The sequence below is a fragment of the Prenolepis imparis genome, unplaced genomic scaffold (assembly GCF_030444845.1).
Source record: "Prenolepis imparis isolate NDT839.2.m4 unplaced genomic scaffold, iyPreImpa1.0 SCAF_6, whole genome shotgun sequence".
NCBI lineage: Eukaryota > Metazoa > Arthropoda > Insecta > Hymenoptera > Formicidae > Prenolepis > Prenolepis imparis.
The window spans coordinates 19,152,438-19,171,818 of NW_028141164.1; the positions used below are offsets into that span (position 1 = coordinate 19,152,438).

At 50.0% G+C, this 19,381-nt stretch overlaps 1 protein-coding gene across 1 annotated transcript; it reads left to right on the forward strand.

Annotated features, from left to right (window-relative positions):
* The first annotated feature begins 1,440 nt into the window (after positions 1-1,440).
* On the forward strand, positions 1,441-2,310 carry LOC145937922 (uncharacterized). The gene has a single exon (XM_083041274.1). It carries the CDS (start codon positions 1,441-1,443, stop codon positions 2,308-2,310), a length of 870 nt encoding a protein of 289 aa, XP_082897400.1.
* Positions 2,311-19,381: the final 17,071 nt, after the last annotated feature.

Below are 19,381 nucleotides of genomic sequence, written 5' to 3' on the forward strand. Positions count from 1 at the left end.
GCCCTTCCCGTCGACAATCCCCAGTACGCCGTGCCCCCGAAAGGACCGGTCCCTGGAAAAAGCGGCGGGGAAGCAGGAGGGAAAAGGAAGGTAAAAACACAAACGGGCGGCAGCTCAAAGAAGGAAGGAATGGGAAAGGCCGAGCCTAAGGCCAAGGCCACGACCCGCAAAGCGGACCTCTTCCCCCAGAAATCTCCCCCTCCGCTCCCACAGCCTTCAGCAAATTCCCAGGAATCATCCTGGGTGAAAGTGGTTGGGAGAAAGGAGGCGAGGAGAAATAGGGTGCAAACCACATCCAAGGCACCCACGCCCTCCTCAGCGAACGGTAGCAGGGCCCAGAAAGCCTCCCCCCCTCTCAAGGAGAGGGCCGAGGGTAAGGCCGGCCCAAAGGCTGCCGTGAGGAGGGCAAACAGGAGAGTTCCACGGACCGCGGCGGTAGTGATAACCTGTCTCGAGGGACAGTACAGCGAAGCAATATCGCTTGCTCGCAAAAGTATTGATCTCTCGGGACTGGGAATCGAAAATGTTAAGGCCCGAAGGGCAGTCACCGGGGCGATTATCTACGAAATCCCCGGGCAGGACAAGGCCCAGAAGGCAGACACGTTTGCGCAAAAGCTTACGGAGGTACTGCAGGGAAGAGAAGGAGTCCGTGTTGCCCGGCCATGCAAGAAGGGCGATTTAAGGATACACGGGCTCGACGAGTCCGCCACGGGTGAGGAGGTCGTGGCGGAAATAGCGCGAGTCGGAGGTTGCCAAACCCCCGACATAAAAGCCGGAAAAGTCCGGTTTAACAAGGGAAATTTGGGCACCCTGTGGGTGCCCAGTCGCAGCCGCAGAAAAAGTGGCTGCGATTGGTAAGATAAAAGTAGGGTGGGTAGTGGCCCGGGTAGAGCCGCTGAAAACAAGCCCTCTCCAGTGCTTCAAGTGCCTGGAGAGGGGCCACGTGAGAGATCAATGCAGCAGCCAAGTCGACAGAAGTGGTTGCTGCTATAATTGCGGCTCACCCGGCCACAAGGCCACAGAATGCCAGGGAAAGACACGATGTGTCTTGTGCGAGGAGGCTGGCATGCCGGCAAACCACCGAGTCGGCAGCGAGGGCTGCCACCCGAAGAAAAGAAGAAGGCTGCCAAGAGCAGCAGCAGCCAGAGAGAGGCGAGAGGAGGACCTAAGGGGGGCTCCGGGGATGGCGTGGCCTCCCCCGGGCCTTCACAAGGCAAAAAAGTAGTAGAGGAGCGAGGAGGGGCCAAGGGGGGCTCCGGGGATGGCCTTGCCTCCCCCGGGCTCGCCCAAGGCCAGACAAAGGAGACGCCCAAACCCCAATGCAAGCGTAGGGAAAGGGGCGCCCCCAATCAAACGAAGAAGGCAGGAGAGGACACGCCTCCAGCTCAGAGCAATGAGCTAGTGGAGGTGACCATGGAGGAGGTCTAGATTGCGTCCATTATGACGCAGATAGGCCTCCTTCAGACGAATTTGAATCACTGCGCGAGGGCCCAGGATCTTTTCCTACACACCCTGGCGCAGTGGAAATGTGGAATAGGGATCGCGGCCGAGCCCTATCGTGTCCCACCGGATAACCCGTGTTGGGCCACCAATGATGCGGGCTCGGTCGCGATCACGTGGAGAAGAGAGGAGAGCTCTCCTCCCTGTCGCAAGATAGGGAGTGGGAGAGCATTTACAGCCGCTGAGTGGGGCCCACTGTGGATCGTGGAATGTTACATCCCCCCCAGTGTGGACTCTGCCCAGTTCGGGGATATTCTCGACGAGATTGCTATTCTCGTGCAGAGAAGACTCCCCGAACCGATCGTAGTCGCCGGGGACTTCAATGCAAAATCTAGCTATTGGGGTTCCCGGCGGACGGATCATAAGGGCAGAGTCCTAGAAGACTGGGCTGCGATGCTCGGCCTCGTTATAATAAACCAGGAGTCGAGCAGCACGCTGGTTCGACCGCAGGGGGAGTCCGTGATCGATCTAACATGGGCATCACCCTCTGCGACGAATAGGATCAGTAAGTGGCGAGTGATGGATCAAGAAACCCTCTCGGACCATATGTACATCCGAATGAGGGTGGACATCACTCGCCGCGGGATGCTAAACCGCACCCAAGGGGGGGATCAGGCTCCCAAAAGGTGGGCCCTTAAGAAATTGGACAGGGACAGGCTAATGGCAGCCGTGCTCTCGGTCACCTGGCCAGGCACAGATATGCCAACAGATATAGATGACCAGGTGGCTTGGCTTGGGGACACGATGACGAAGGCGTGTGACTTCGCAATGCCTCGAGCCAAACCGAGGCCGCAAAGGGCGGCGTACTGATGGACGGAGGAAATAGCCGAACTCAGGCATGCCTCCGTCCGAGCCAGGCGCCGCTACAAAAGAGTAAAGAGACGCGGTCTCGACGAGGGCACGGAGGAGGCACTCGAGCAGTATCGCACATCAAGAAACGCTCTGAGTGCCGCCATTAGAAGAGCTAAGGCAAGGGCCTGGAACGAACAGCTACAGGGCTTAAACTCGGACCCATGGGGGCGTCCATATAAAATAGTTATGAAAAAACTAAAATATTGGACGCCCCCCGCGACGGAGGTGATGGATGCCCAAACACTAGAAGACACTCTGTCGAACCTGTTTCCTAGGGTCGACGAGGCTCCCGAACAACACTAAAGGGAGCTCATCGAATGGAGTGAAGAGTTTGAGGTGTCCAGCACCGAAATGACCGGGATTACGAAAATATTAAGGTCCCGGGGAAACAAAGCCCCGGGGCCGGATGGTATTCCCGGTCGGGTCTGGGTATTGGCCATGGCTCACCTGTCCTGTCCAATACAGCGGCTATTTACGGTGTGCCTGAAAGAAGGCAAATTCCCCCCAGTCTGGGAAAAGGCCAATTTGGTCTTAATTCCCAAAGGGGGCGGTACGAAAGGAAGGCCTTCCGCATATAGGCCGATTTTCTTGCTGGACGAGATCGGGAAACTATTCGAAAGAATAATAGTTGACCGACTCGTCCGGCACCTAAGGGATGTGGGGCCGAACCTCCACGAGGAGCAATTCGGATTCCGCGAGGGAAGGTCCACCACGGACGCAATAAACCGGGTGCGATCCCTCGTGGAGTCCGACACTAACGAGGGCAGGGTGGTCGTAGCGGTAGCGCTCGATATCACGAACGCTTTCAACATCCTGCCCTGGGATAAGGTGAGGGACGCTCTGTTAGAACATAGCGTCCCTCAATATCTCGTGGAGGTTATAGGCTCTTACTTCCAAGCAAGAGGCCTAGAGTACCGTGACAGAAACGGTACTCTTTGCGGAAGGCGGATGTATTGCGGTGTCCCACAGGGGTCGGTACTCGGCCCCATGTTGTGGGACATCGCATATGATAAGATACTCCGTACTGCCCTCCCCACCGTCTGCATAGCAGACGACACAATAGTGCTCGCCGGGGGGAGAGACTGGGGGAGGCGAGAAGGATAGCCGAAATAGCGGTGGCCTGCGTTGTGCGCGCAATCAAAGGGCTGGGCCTGAAGGTGGCTCCCAAAAAGACTGAGGCCATCTTCTTCCACGATGGCACTCGAGGGAAGCCACCACAGGCCCAGATAATGGTGGACGACATTCCCGTCCGGCTGGGACAAAGTATGAAATACTTGGGTCTCTGGCTGGACGGGACCTGGAGATTTGACGAGCACTTTAGTCGTCTGATCGGAAAGGTAGATGGGGTGGCGGCTGCACTTAGCCGCCTTTTACCCAACCTGGGAGGACCGGACGACAGAGTGCGAAGGCTGTATGCGAATACAGTAAATTCGGTGGCCCTCTACGGGGCCCCGGTGTGGGCGGACGAGGCGGTGGCCAGAAGGCGCATCAGAGACGCGCTGCGCAGAGTGCAGAGGAGGGTGGCCATCCGCGTCGTCCGCGGCTATCGAACGGTTTCGCATGCGGCGGCCTCAACCCTAGCGGGACTACCCCCCATGGAGCTCCTGACTCTTACACACAAGAGAGTGTATGAGCGAATCAGGGAGCTCCGTGGGATAAACTTCATCGTGACGGACAGGGTTCGGGGCACAGTCAGACTCCAGGCCCGGCAACGGATGGTGGAGGACTGGGGGGAGCACCTGTTGGGTGTCCCCCCCACGTCCTCAGGGAACAGGGTTGTCGGGGCCGTGAGGCCACTACTGCAAGAATGGGTAGACAGGCCTCACGGCAAAATGTCGTTTTATCTTACGCAGGTGCTCGCCGGACATGGATGTTTCCTCGAGTACTTGTGTAAAATAGGGAAGGAGCGCACAACGCAGTGTCACCACTGCGACGAGGACAGGGACACGGCGCAGCACACGCTGGAGTTTTGCCCAGCGTGGGCAACAGAGCGCCGTGTCCTTGTCCAGGTAATCGGGGAAGACCTCTCGCTCCCGACCATCGTTGCAAAGATGGTCGGGAGCGAGGACGCGTGGAAGGCGGTCTCCTCCTTCTGCTACAACGTCATGACGCAGAAGGAGGAGGCCGAAAGAGAGCGGGAGAGACGGGGAAGAAGGAGAAGACTCCCCCACGCCCCTGAATCCCGGGAGGATAGGGACGACCCCTCCTGGCTGCCCGGGAGAGGAAACCGCCGTGGTGGGGGCCGGGGGCGGGAGAGAGCCCGCGTGGATGAAGAGGGAGATGGCGACGGGGGGCAAAGAGTGAGAGTGAGAAGACCCCGTCGCCAACAACGCCAGACCCGGTGACAGGGAACTTAGGTTCCCCAGAAATGTCACCGAGAAAGGGCCGCCTCTTAGAGAGGCGGCCAAACACACCGGGATGCTTGTCGAGGGGCGCGGTGCCCCCCTCGCCGGGCGCTAGAAGGGAGGGCCCGAGAGGGCGAAGTTTGTCTGAGGAGGGCGGGGGTCGCCTGGCTGGCGGCCGCAGGGCTTACGCCGTGCGGCCGGGAGTCGGGCGGCATCCGCCCCCGCCCCAGCCGAGTTCCTTCTCCAGGGGAGGGCCTCGGCGGTGCCCCCGGACCGATGGTCGAATCCCGCAAAGGGAGGGAATCACGGCCTGGGGGCACGGGGGATCACAGGGGCTCAGAACATACCCTGAGCCCCATTGCACGTGATCCCCCGGGAAGGGACGCGGCAGGGGCGGCCCTCTCACCGGTGCCTCAGAGCGCCGGTGGGAGGGCACCACTGCCTGCGGCGAGGGTTCCCCCCTTCTGGGGGGAACTCTCGAGAGTAGAGCTCCTGGAGCGTCGGCCGAATCTCCCGTCCCCTTTGGGAGGGAGAGGGAGCCCCGTTCCGGGAGCGGGGGGTGGCGGCTCAAGCGGGAAGACTCGAGCCGTGACCCCGCCCACCAAACTTTTTGGGAGGGCGCGGCGTGGGGGTGGTACCCCCCTGCGCCGCAACCGGAAAGGACCGCACGATGGTTTTCGCGGGGGAGAGTATCTTCCCTTCGGGGAAGATGCTCTCCTGGGAAGGTAGGGCCAGGGGATGGCAAGAAGTGATGCAATAGCTCGTGCCTTGTCATCCCCATAAGCGCCAGCGTAGGTACCCGCTGTGGTTTTAGTGCGGTAGGTCTTGGACCCCACCGCCGATTCATACGTGGATCAGTGATGGGGGACAAGGAGTCCCATATAACCCTCATCCCCTACCCGGGAGGTAAGTGATACCATGAGGTTACCACAGCGTAACAAAAAAAAAAAAAGAAAAAAAAAAAAGGTATGACATACTGCTTGTCATCGTACGGATTCAGAGCAATTTTCGTCTTGCTGACAGTATGCACTTCGTGCAATTTTGATCTTATACAAGACTGCTGTCGCGTCATTTCAATCTCGTCATTCAGGCACCTCGTATAATCGTCAAATCTTATCGTTCTCGTGACAACGTTACTCTTGACACCTTTTACTTTTTTTGTATCCTTCTTACCATCCATTCGCAAAGCGTACATTTTTGCTCTGAGCTCTACAAATTCGGTCATTATCGCGCCGTTATTTACATCTTTCATTAGACCCGGTTCCTTTTTATTCTCAAGCGGTATACCGTATGCATTGTCCGCAGCGTAATCACTCGTATCGAATCTAGCGATATCGTGTTTCATATTTTCATACACGTCTTCGCATTCAATATGATATATTAAACTGTCGGTATCAGTATACATTACCCGACATCTGTCATGATAGAGTGGTAACATATACTCATGATGAAATTCATACAAACACGTTTTAGAGATGTCGAGTATACACATGCCAACATACATTGGTTTGTATAATTTTACCTCGAGTTTACGTAATTCTACGGCAATAAAATTTTCTGAAAAGATACTTCTACTGTGGAAATTTGGTTTCGCAATCATTGCCTCTGCGCCGTATTGTCCGTCCCACTTTGTCAATAATTTTACATCGACACGACTACGCACATTTTCCATCGTTTTGCCAAATACCGCATTATTCATTAATTTGTATACATTTTTTTCAAAATTATTTTTTGCATGAGTTCTAAATTCTGTATTAAGTTCGATGTAATAGCGGAGCCATGCGGATTGAACGAATTGTAATATGCGATGTATCTTTACGAGAAGAAGGCCGTGACGCATACACTGCTGCAGGTTGCGGTAGTGTATCACGTAACGCTCCTTAACGTATAGAGTTGCGTGAAGCTTATCTTCCCGCTTACCGGGTGGTTTGTCGCGTATCGGGCAAAACGGCAGGTCAGTGTGCGTGTCGTGAAGATACTGCGGATATTCTAAATCTACTTCCAGGATATAGCCTATAGGCGAATTGAGCGCGATAAATGATATGTCAAAATTAGATACATCGTCGACCCATCGAAAATCTGCATAAGGTAATGGTTGACACATTGCCCATCCGTACAAATTATTTACATCAAAATACATAAGATACGCTGATGGTTTCGATGGATCGTACGACTGCATGTACTTGTTATTAGCATGGGGCGTATCTGTTGGAACATTGACTTAAACCGCCGCGTATACCTCGTTCGATAAACATGACCATGTCAATGTCTGTAAACAATTCGAATGTAATATTTGTATACTTTAACATTGCGCCCCATGTATACCCGGGAAGAGTATAATAATACGCGGGGTCGAGACTATAACTTTGAACACAATTATCGCGGAAATTGTCAAAAATATCTTCTAATAACAAGACATCAATTTTTAAATACAGATCGCTATATTCGCCAAGCGTTCGAAGGGAGAATCGGTTCCATATGTTTTCGGCGTGTGTGTAATCGCTTTCGGATACTATATCACCGGTCAAAGAATTGTAAAATGATTCGCGCGGTGGTAAACGCGTATCTTGCAGTTTGTTGACAGAGTCAATGTATTCGTATGGAAAGACACCCTTCCGTGTTAATAAATTAAAATTTTTTGTTGATAAATTTTGAAATTTTGTCTGTAAAACTTTTAGTTTATCTTTATCCAAAAAAGATGCCAATTTATCGAGACTTGTAATGAGAAATTTATGTGAATCAATAAAACGCAATTTGATTTGATTTTTTGAATTTTCTTGTGTCAATTTAACAGTTTTTGTAAATGAAATATATTTTTCTTTCGTTATCGGAAGTAATTCGATTTCTCCTTCGAATGCTGTAGCTATATCTTTGATAATAAAATGCGCGTCGTAACTAGATAAATTATGAAAAAGTACTGGAATACAAAATGATTCTTTATAATTTATATTACAATTTGAGTGCGCGGGACCCCTGTATCGTCCGGTCAGATGACAATGATCGCGTACGTGTGTATCGTCTTGTACGAATGGTTTTTCACAAAAGTGACAATGCGTCGCTCTTTAAAATTTTACCCACTCGTCTCGCGTTAATTTTGCCATGGGGACATTTGTCGTTAAAATAGTCTTTACGCGTAACGCTAAATTTTTAAGTTCTTCGGCGAACCACGAAACGCAATTGGCGCTACGGCGAGAATTATAAGCGGATAACGAGTCGTCGTACGAACAATGTATATAATAAGCGACACTAAATACCTGGTGATGTTGATAATTTTTGGCTTCTTTAGTCTTTACCAAAACGCATTCCAAGTCGGCGTACACTATGAATGGAAGCCGCTCTTTCCTGGTGTAACTGTTATAAGATAATGTCAAAGTTCGTTAAATTCAAAGTCTCTGTATTCGGTTTAATCTGCAAGAATCGTATATGTTTGGTTATCTCTTATTTGCTTCTATTAATATAACAAGAGATTCTAAACACTCGACTTTAGAAAGCTAGATTCGTATTTGTTCTTCTTTTTCTGTTTTATTTTGTAAAGCGTCACCGTTCGACCGATACACTCGAAAACATGAGGCTCTCGACACCTCTCGCTCTCTCTTAGCGATATCAGCGATTCTCATTCACACGTGCATATTACCAACACGATCGCGAACATAAATTTTGGTCCTTTAAGCCGGATTGAGGTGCATCGGTGCGTAACTCAAAACGCAGTGTCGTGTGACGTAACTCTTTATCGTTCAAAATGAGTGAAGTACTCGGGAAACAACAAACACTGTTATACTCGATCTCTCGATCTTTAAACAATTTTTTTTAAATCGGGAAAAATAACTATACCGGCCCGAAAATTTGATCGCGGGTGTCCGCTCTAAAAGAGACATGGTCGCAGTGCATTCAGACGCATGCATCTCTATTGCAACTTATTCCGGAGGAAAAACGAGACACGCTAGAATATTTCGCTAGGCAGCGTTTCGAGAAACACGAAGACATCTACCACGATACTCTGGACTACGAGGGTGGTTTGAAAAGTCCGTGCAAAGTCAGAGAGATGGCACCACTGGTGCGTATCGGGGTTATTTTTAGTTAGTAGCATCTCTTGGAAGAACACATACCAAGTTTCAGCCAGATCGGTCTATTTCTCTGTGTTTGGCGTTCGTTTGAATCGAGAAAGTCGAGTGATTTCCAAATAATGGATGAAAGAGAATTTCGTGTGTTGATAAAACATTACTTTATGAAAGGCAAATCGCCTCAGAAGACTAAGGAGAAGCTTGATAAACATTATGGTGAATCTGCACCTTCGATTAGAACAGTTTATAAGTGGTTTCAAAATTTTCGGAGTGGCCATATGAGCACAAGTGACGCTGAACGTTCTGGACGCCCTATTGAGGTCACTACTCCAGAAATCATTGATAAAATCCATGATATGATGATGGATGATAGTAGAGTGAAGGTGCGCGAGATTGCTAGTGCTGTGGGCATCTCGAGTGAACGGGTACATAATATTTTGCATCAACATTTGGGCATGAAAAAGCTATCCGCAAGATAGGTGCCGCGATTGCTCACAGTTGACAACAAACGAAATCGTGTGAGGTGTTCCAAGGACGGTTTGCAACTGTTTCAGCGGAATCCACAGGACTTTAAGCGTCGTTTCGTCACTGTGGACGAAACATGGATACACCACTACACGCCTGAGACCAAGGAACAGTCCAAACAATGGGTTGCCAGCGGGGAGTCTGCACCAAAGAAGGCGAAGACCGTTCTTTCGGCCGGTAAAGTTATGGCGACTGTCTTTTGGGATTCGCAAGGAATAATCCTCATCGACTATTTGGAAAAGGGCAAAACTATTACAGGTGCATATTATTCATCGTTATTGGACCGTTTGAAAACCGAGCTGCAAGAAAAACGTCCACGATTGGCCCACAAAAAAGTCCTTTTCCATCACGACAACGCACCAGCTCACTCATCTGTAGTTGTAGCCGCAAAATTGATGGAATTAAGGTTCCAACTCATTCCGCATCCTCCCTATTCTTCAGATTTGGCTCCCTCGAACTACTACTTGTTCCCCAATATGAAGAAATGGCTGGGGGGAAAGAGATTTTATTCAAACGAGGAGGTGATTGCGGAAACGAATGCCTATTTTGCAGAGTTGGACCAATCTTATTATTTGGAAGGGATCAACAAACTGGAGCAGCGTTGGACGAAGTGTATAAGCCTAAAAGGAGACTACGTTGAAAAATAAAAAAAGTTTATCCCGAAAAATTAAGTAGTTTTCATTTTTGCACGGACTTTTCAAACCACCCTCGTACATGGCGGAGTGCCTTGAGGAAATAGAGCCGGTCGTCCCGCAACCTCAGTCTCCCGATTACTTGCATCGCCATTGCGGATCGTTTTCAGCATTCTTCTTGTCGCATCTGTTGCCTATCAGCATCCCGCAGTTTTCGGGCAAGTACGAGGAATGGGAGAGCTTCCGGGATCGCTTTAACTCTCTTATAATTGAAAATCAAGATTTGTCAGCGTTTGCTCGGATGCATTTCTTATCGTCAAGCTTAACAGGCCGCGCGCTTGAGTCTATTAAGAATATTCCCGTGACTGCCGATAACTTCGACATTGCGTGGAAAACCATAACATCGCGATACGAAAACAAGCGTCGGTTAATCGAAGTTCATATTTCGGCATTGTACAACCTGCCGAACGTTTCGCGAGAATCTGCGGTTGAATTAAATGAGCTCCGAGATAAAGCGAATCGCGTAATCGCCTCGCTCAAAAACCTAAAAAGAACAGCGGACGAAATTCTTAGCGATATTCTCGATAGTGTCTCGCAGAAATTAGATAATTCGACACGGAAAGCGTGGAAATTGAAAGGAGGCGATGACGCAACGATTCCAACGTATGACGATCTCGATCGCTTTATCGCGTTACGCGCTCGCGCTCTCGAAGAATTCGCGCTTCCTACTGCGAATAAACAAATCCGCACGCAAAAGGTCACAAGCGCTAACGCTTCAACTTCAATTCCTGTATCGTGTGCTTTATGTAAAGCGACTCATTACATTAATAAATGTGCACAATTTCTACAGAAGAATCCGAATCAACGGCTAGAAATTATAAAAACAACTTACCGCTGCATAAATTGTTAAAGTTCAAAGCATGCGGTGTCCTCATGTCCTAGTAAATATTCTTGTCGCATGTGTCAAAAAACTCATCACTCTATGCTGCATAATGATTCGGCTTCATCTTCGAGCGTAGAAGCTGTTTCGACCGCAATCACTCCGAAAGCGGAAACCTCTCGAGCGCAGATTTTATTAGCAACGGCCCGCGTTACTATTAGCTCACCCGCTGGTCGTACAATCGTCGGGAGAGGGCTCCTGGATCAGGGGTCAGAAATTACCTTTATTTCGGAACGACTCAGTAAAATTCTAAAGTTGCGCCGCGTACGCATGCCGATCTCAATTGCCGCTGTCGGATTCGTCAATGCCGGTACGTGTCGTTACGCCGCGGACATTCAGATTTCGCCGTACAATCGATCCGGTTGTGAAAACCACCGCATCGATTTTAAAATTACTGACAAAATACTCTCCGCCGCCAGTATCCTCTTATATCAACTGGAGTCATTTAAACGATCTCACGCTCGCAGATCCAGATCCTCTCAACGATGACCCCATTGATATAATAATCGGCGCGGATCTTTACAGCGAGTTAATTCTCGACGGAATAAGAAAAGGAATTAATGGGCAACCCATCGCGCAAAAAACAATGTTCGGATGGGTCCTCTCGGGCACTACATCAATTCCTTCTCTATCGCGTAAAACAGTCACAGTTCAGCACTGTTCAAACTCGTTATCTCTCGAACAAGAATTACGAAAATTCTGGGAAGTCGAAGAGATCCCTCGGCAAACGTTACTTAGTCCGGAGGAGCAACAATGCGAAAAACACTTCAGCACTACGCATTCACGCTGCTTTGATGGACGTTACGTAGTTCGCCTTCCGTTTAAAAGAGGTCCGCCTCTCGAAATCGGAGAGTCTCATTCTATCGCCGAGAAGTGGTTAAAAAATTTGCATCGGCGATTCAACGCAAAACCCGAATTAAAGCCTGTCTACGCGGAGTTTTTAAACGACTACGAAAGCCTCGGCCACATGAAGAAAGTCGATAACTATGCGATCTCATCTAAACAATGCGTATATCTGCCCCATCATCCGGTGATTCGAGACAGTAGCCTTACCACGCAATTAAGAGTCGTTTTTAACGCATCGAGTCGTACATCCAACGCAACCTCACTGAACGACCATTTACTTACCGGCCCAAAGTTACAGACGGACCTAGCCGCGGTCATTTTACGATGGCGTCAGTTTCGGTATGTTTATTCGGCTGATATCGCGAAAATGTTCGACAGATACTTGTCGATCCTCGCAACATCGATTATCATCGCATATTGTGGAACGAAAGTGATACCGAAATTGCACCGGCGTATCAACTTTTAACCGTAACTTATGGTACAGCTTCGGCTCCGTTTTTAGCTTTGCGCGTTCTGAGACAGTTAATTCAGGACGAAGGAGGGTCATTTCCCGTGGCCGTTTCGATTTTGCAAGAAAATATTTATATCGACGATGTTCTATTCGGAGCCGATGACATTCCCCTCCTTCGTCAAACTCGAGATCAAGTATGCGCTCTCCTTCGACAAGGTCAATTTAATTTAAGAAAGTGGTCGAGCAATACACCGAAACTTTTAAGCGATATCGATATCGAAAATCACGGGCTAGCGTGTAGTAAAACATTGCAAACAGACGAGCAAATAAAGATTCTCGGTATTAGTTGGAGTCCAGCGTTGGACGTCTTTCGGTTTCGCGTATCATTTCCCACCGACGTTCCGAACACGAAGCGATCGATCTTATCTACCGTCGCGAAAATGTTCGATCCGCTGGGTTGGAGCATCCCGACACCGTCGTTGCCAAAACTTTCTTGCAACAACTGTGGCAACTTAAGCTGGAATGGGACGATCCGCTTCCGCTCACCTTGACCGAAAAATGGAAAGACATTCAATTGTCATTAAACGCGCTCAATAATCTACAGCTCGATCGCTGGACACAACAAGACGCGGACACCGCGCTGGACAGATTTAACTGTCGTTCTCGCGTGGGTAAGTCAACACTCTAAGTGGAAAACATTCGTCGCGAATCGCGTATCAGAGATTCAATCTCGCATCCCATTTGAGTCGTGGCGACACGTCTCCACCGCCGAAAATCCCGCCGATTGCGTTTCGCGAGGGATTCCCGGATAGCGACTCGTCTTACAAAATATGGTGGCACGGACCACCATGGCTGCTTCTACCAGCATCTGAATGGCCCTCGCTATCCGATAATTCGAAGATCGATACGAACGTTGAAAAGAACTCTCGCGTAGTTACTCACATCACCACTCCGGTAAACCAATGGGATCTCGCTACACGATATTTGTCGTGGCCAAAACTGATACGAGTCACTGCCTATGTAATGAGATACCTGTCACGACTTCGCCATCGCGTTAAACGGAGCGAAACACTCGCCGAATCCGTCTTCGCGTTATCCGCCAGTGAGTATCAAACAGCGCGAGATTTTTGGCTGAAACGAGTACAAGAGGAAGCCTTTCAACTTGAAAGAGACGCGCTTCTTCAACAAAGACCGATTTCCAAAAGCGCAATCTTATCATTAAATCCGTTTCTCGGAGATGATCAATTAATTCGCGTCGGCGGGCGGTTATCAAACGCGCCGCTCCTTATGCCGATAAAGCATCCGATTATTTTAGCGTCACATCCGATAGTCACGTTAATCATTAAGCACATTCATCTACGTTCTCTTCACTCAGGCACGCAGTTGACTCTCGCCACTTTACGACGCGAATTCTGGATCCTTCGCGCGCGAACTATCGTAAAGTCCGTAATTCACCGCTGCCTCATATGCTTTCGAGAAAAGGCCGCGACGCCTACTCAACTTATGGGAAGTTTACCCAAAGTGCGAGTCACTCCTCCGACGCGCGCGTTTTTACATTGCGGACTCGATTATGCCGGTCCCGTACTTATTCGATCTATGTCTGGTCGCGGTATAGCCTCCAAAAAAGCGTATATCGCGGTTTTTAAATGTATGGCTACTCGAGCAATTCATCTTGAACTTGCCGACGGCTACTCCACTTCCGCATTTATCGGTGCGTATTCACGATTCTACGCGCGAAGAGGCTTGCCAGAGTCCATGTATTCGGACAACGGCACTACGTTCGTCGGAGCTGACCGCGAACTAACGACCGCATTTCGCGCCGCTCTTCGTGATCCCAATTTCCTCAACAAAACTGCGTGCGACAAAGTCTCGTGGCACTTCATACCTCCGTCCGCCCCGCATTTCGGCGGTTTATGGGAAGCAGGAGAGCGAAGCATCAAGCACCACCTTCGGAGAGTTGTAGGATCACACACCATGACATTCGAAGAATTCTCGACTTTGTTATGTAAAATCGAAGCGTGCTTGAATTCTCGACCTCTCGCTCCTCTCTCCGACACCCTGGATGATTACGAGCCTCTTACACCCGGTCATTTATTAATAGGCACCGCGCTTACTACAAGTCTCGAACCTTCTTCAATTCTTAATATAAATGAAAATCGCCTAACGCGCTGGCAAATGGTTCGTCAATTAACCGAAAGGTTTTGGAAACTGTGGCAAAGCGACTATATAAACACGCTGCAACAACGAGTAAAATGGCAAAAAATTGCGCAAAACGTGCAAGTAGGACAACTCGTGCTAATTCGTAACCCTTTGTTACCGCCCTGCAAGTGGGAATTAGGCTGAATTATTCTGTGCCATCCAGGCGCTGATAATTTAGTTCGCGTAGTGACTATAAAAACAGCCACTTCCGAGTATAAACGTCCGATAGCTAAAATCTGTTTATTGCCAACCGCTCTGGAAGATCTTGAAAAGGCGGCTCAATGAATACTTTATTGTAAATCATGGTAAAACGAGCTCGGGATGTATCACTCGCCTCTACAAGTCCGTTGGCTTTCTTTCTTGTATTTTCTTTCGTAATCATTAAACTATTTCGAAATGATTATTTCGAGGCGGGCGGTATGTCAAAGTTCGTTAAATTCAAAGTCTCTGTATTCGGTTTATTCTGTAAGAATCGTATATGTTTGGTTATCTCTTATTTGCTTCTGTTAATATAACAAGAGATTCTAAACACTCGACTTTAGAAAGCTAGATTCGTATTTGCTATTCTTTTTCTCTTTGTTTTGTAAAGCGTCACCGTTCGACCAATACACTCGAAAACAGGAGGCTCGCGCAAACTCGAGTCATCCCCTTCTCGATTAGCAGAACGTTCGAGAATAATATAAAAGGTTAGACTCGGAAACTCGACTCTCTCTTGTTACCCGTATTAAACGCATAACAAGTATCGCTAAAATCTGTGGAGCGAAAGAAAGTCAGTTTTTTGTAATACGCGAACTTGTGCGTCGATCTACTTCGAGTAAACCGCTATATCGCGATTACATATCGAAGCGCTTAGCACGCTTGTCGGACTCGATAAAATAAAGTTGTTTATTTAAAGTGCAACCAAGATTCGAATTCAATACAGCATTTCCTCTATTCCGATATCTCACGCTCTCCCTCATTTAATCCAGCTCTCGTCTTTTGATGGCGAATCTGAAGGAAAGTCGCAACTAGAGTCCTCTCTTTTTGTCTGCTACACGAGAACAATCTCACAGTTAATCAATATAACCGCTTCAGTCTCTCTTTTTGGTGGATAGTCCTCGAGGGAATAATTAATACCATCACAAACTACACTAGAACCGGTGAGATCTCCATTTCAATATACTTTCAATCTTTGTTCACTGATTTCTTGAGAGCTGTCAACGGTGGTTCTTGCGGACGGTGTCACCGCTGAGCGCGTGCGCGCCCGAAATGTCAAAACAAAACGACTCGCGTCCGGGCACATCAAAACAAAGTGACTCGCGTCAGGGCAGTGACCCGATTGTTGACAACGCAAGCGAACGAAGAATGAGCAAACGGCCGTCGCAACTGTCTTTGTCTAGCGGGTCTGACAGGAACGTACCTTGGAGAGGTAATATTTGCTAATCCAAAATTAATGCTTTAAAAGCATCCATAACTGATCACCACGACACTGTTATTAAAATTTTACTGACATGCAAGGAGTCGGCCGAGAAACGAAATCAGATCGAATCGGCTTTCCGTTACTGCAAAGAGGTGTTCTGCGAGGTTGCCTCGACACTCTCTAGCATTCTTGAGGAGGGCTCGGTCGAAAAAACCGAAGCTATTAAGAAGGCGCTGCGCGAAGTTCTAGAAGAAAGGGGTGCTGACAAACAACTGGCACAGATCGAGGCTAACTCTCTCAGGACATACGCATCAGTTGCGGGGAGAGATGTCTCTCGGGTGCATACCTCGAGGGACTCTTCCTACGAGGTGCCTACAACTACATCTTTCGACATATTACCGGACGAAAAGGACACAGGGAAATATATATCGTCACAGGCCACCAGGGAAACGGTGTTTAAATTACTTCGGCCCTCGGATTGCGCCCTTAAGGTCAACAAAATTATCAATCCACGGAATAATGGTATCAGAATCGAGGCAACCTCACTTGATCTTAAAAAGATTAGAGCGCATCCGGGACTCGAGCGCGCAGGTTTGAAAATCTTAGAAAGGGCAAAGGTGAACCCCAGGCTCATCGTTCATGGATTGCCCTCCCATATGTCGGCTGATGAAATAAAAAAAGAACTGATTGCGCAAAACCTTCAGGGAAACCACGGGGACGATCTGAAGGTTATATATTTATATCGAAGCAAAAATAATAAACGTTTTACCAGCTGCGTCATTGAGGTTACACCAGAACTACGGAGGAAGCTTCTTGAAAATGGTCGTATTTTTCTTGAATATTCGGCATGCAATTTTAGACTATATCAGAGTACTACAGTGCTACTGATGTATGGCCTTTGGTCACATCGCTAGGGATTGCAAGGCGGAAGCGACGTGCGGGCATTGTTCTAAATCGCACGAGATGAAGGACTGCAATAGAAAGGAGGGGGCGCTCCTGTGTGTTAATTGTACGCGTCTTTCGAGAGGATCTGAAAGCGACAGAGCGCATTCCGCCATGGACACCGTGAAATGTTCGATACTCTGCGACAGAATCAAGGACAAAATTAAGACGATAAATTATGGATAGTCGTTTCTCAGGCTACGATAAGTTGATGATTTGTCATGTTAATTGTCAATCACTGATTGCACACTTTGATGAATTCTGTCATTACTTCACTAATTCCAAGTATCATATAATTTGCATGTCAGAAACTTGGCTGAGGCCTGAAATTCCTGACAGCATGGTCAAGGTTCCTGGATTTATCCTGACAAGAAACATTATACACTCTCTCACACAAACATACACTCACATATGTAAGCACACACGAGTTAATTTACATCTATCTATCTATATACTCAAATTTAAATATTCTCAAAAATCTATCAGCTCTAGGGAGCACATTTACATGAAACGCGTAATACTTAAATACTTGTATCTTTCAACATTGTATGTTGCTTCTTTTTTCTTGGTGCGCTTGAGGGGACTCTGTCCCAGAGCGCTTTAAATAAATTTACGCTTCTCTCTCTCTCTCTCTCTCTCTCTCTCTCTCTCTCTCTCTCTTTTCTCGCGTTCAATCAGCTGACGCTCCACAACACAACACTCGCTATCCTTTTCTCTTTCTCTCTCGATCTACCCGACACTGTCTGCTCTCCCGCTCTCGACACCTCTCGCTCTCTCTTAGCGATATCAGCGATTCTCATTCGCACGTGCATATTACCAACACGATCGCGATCAGATAACCACTTGTCCTTGTCGCTTGGTAACCGGATAGCGCAGTCATTTATCTTTCCGCAGTCTTTTTTTTGCATGGAGGAATCTTTTATAGATACCCTCGATCCTCGGGGGAGAACCGAGGGTTATGCGGGACTCCTCCTCGTCCCAGGGAAGACGAATCTTCCCCGTGATGGGGCGAAGTATACCAACGCTAAACCACCCCATGGTGACCTAACCCGGCGCAGTTGAGAGCCCCCTGGAAACCGCTTGCGCACTACTTCCAGGAGACCCTCAACGCCTGCGCGCGGCTGCGCGCTCCATCCCCCCGAGGGCAGGGCTCATAATTTCAGGGCCCCGCCCCCTTCCTCGTTTCCTAGGGGCCAGCCAGGGTCACACTGTCTGGCCCCTCCAGCTCGGGGGTCGCGTGCAATGGCAGGCGTAGACCCCCGCCTGCGATCCCCGGGCAGTAAGAATTTAGCCTCAAAGGGGACTGGAAGTCTCCGAGGCTTCACCATTCCGCCCCCTTCACCGCCCCAGAGGGCTAGAGGGAGGACGAGCTATTCCGCGTCCATCCGCTCCTGCCCCCCGAGAGGCGGCTCTTTTTCCGGGGGAGACGGCCCCTCGGCCATCCGACCCGGAGCGGGCTCCCGTGAGGGCCCGGCTTACTGGGAGGACTCAGCTCGCCCGACCCCCTTAGGCGCCCTGCGCCCCTTTCCCTTATGGTGGGTGCGGGCCTTGCAACCCGCACCCCCCTGCGGTGCCCAGCAGGCAGCCCGCCCTCCGCTCATGACGGACAGCGGGGCGCCTCCGAGCACCCGGCCGCAACATGGGACCGGCCCCCACACCGATAACAGGTGACGGACCGATCCCCCGTCGCTGTGCAACCGGCCCTGACGTGTCCGAACGCCAGGCACCGGTAGCACTGGATCGGACGGGCCGCGAGCAAGTCTACCTTAGCCACGGACCACCCAACCCGGATCCTGCCCGGTCCCGCCACTCTCTTTGCGGCGGATAACGGGCATCGGACTCACACCAATCCCGCGCCCGAGGGGGACCTCCTGATCTCTCCAATCTGGACGTCCCCCTCGTCGCATCCACCCCCTTTCACAAGGCTCCTCCTCCACCTTACCGGTTTTCCTCTTTTTTGCCCCGCCGCCTTTCTTAGGCAATGTAGACAAGGGGACACCCCTTGCCCCCCAACCGCCCAGACCGTGGTCCGGGGATGGTCGGAGGGTAGAGGCCCCCCCCTTATTGGCGGCCATTCTCCTCTTCGATTCCCTGACAAGGTGGTCGAACGCGAGCTCGCGGAACCTCCTCGCCAGCGTAACCACCGGCCGGGAACTCCACTTCTTCATACCTCCGGATGCCACGCGAGCCAAGTCAGCTCGCGCAGCCTCCATCTTGCGCTCAAAGATAGCGCCCACCTCCCCCATAGTGAGGGGGCGGTGGAACATCTCGATTGCAGAGGCAGAGTCGCCTGCCACCACCGTGATGGACGACTCCGCCGAACCCTCCCTTGTCCCAGGGCCCCGGAGGGGGTGAACCCCCTCTCGAGGACCACCACCTTGTCGTGGTGGGAGGGCTCACCCATCTTGCAGGAGGGATGGGTGCTAAGAGTGGTCAGTGGAGGTTTGCGGCTGTGCCGCTTTGGGAGGCTTCTTCTTTCCTTTGTGAACCTAAGTCTTGGGGGGGTTTCAATCTCTTGGGGTTCCGTTTTTCCTGATTTTAAGCATTTATGGTTTCAATCCGTTAAGACTTGAGTCTCTTGTAGTTTTGACTTCTGGGGGGCTTAGTCTTACGGCGGTTTCGGCCGTCAGGGGGGGGGATGTGGGTGCAAGTCCTCCCGGTGTCTGGGGCCGGGATGGCGTTGCGGAAC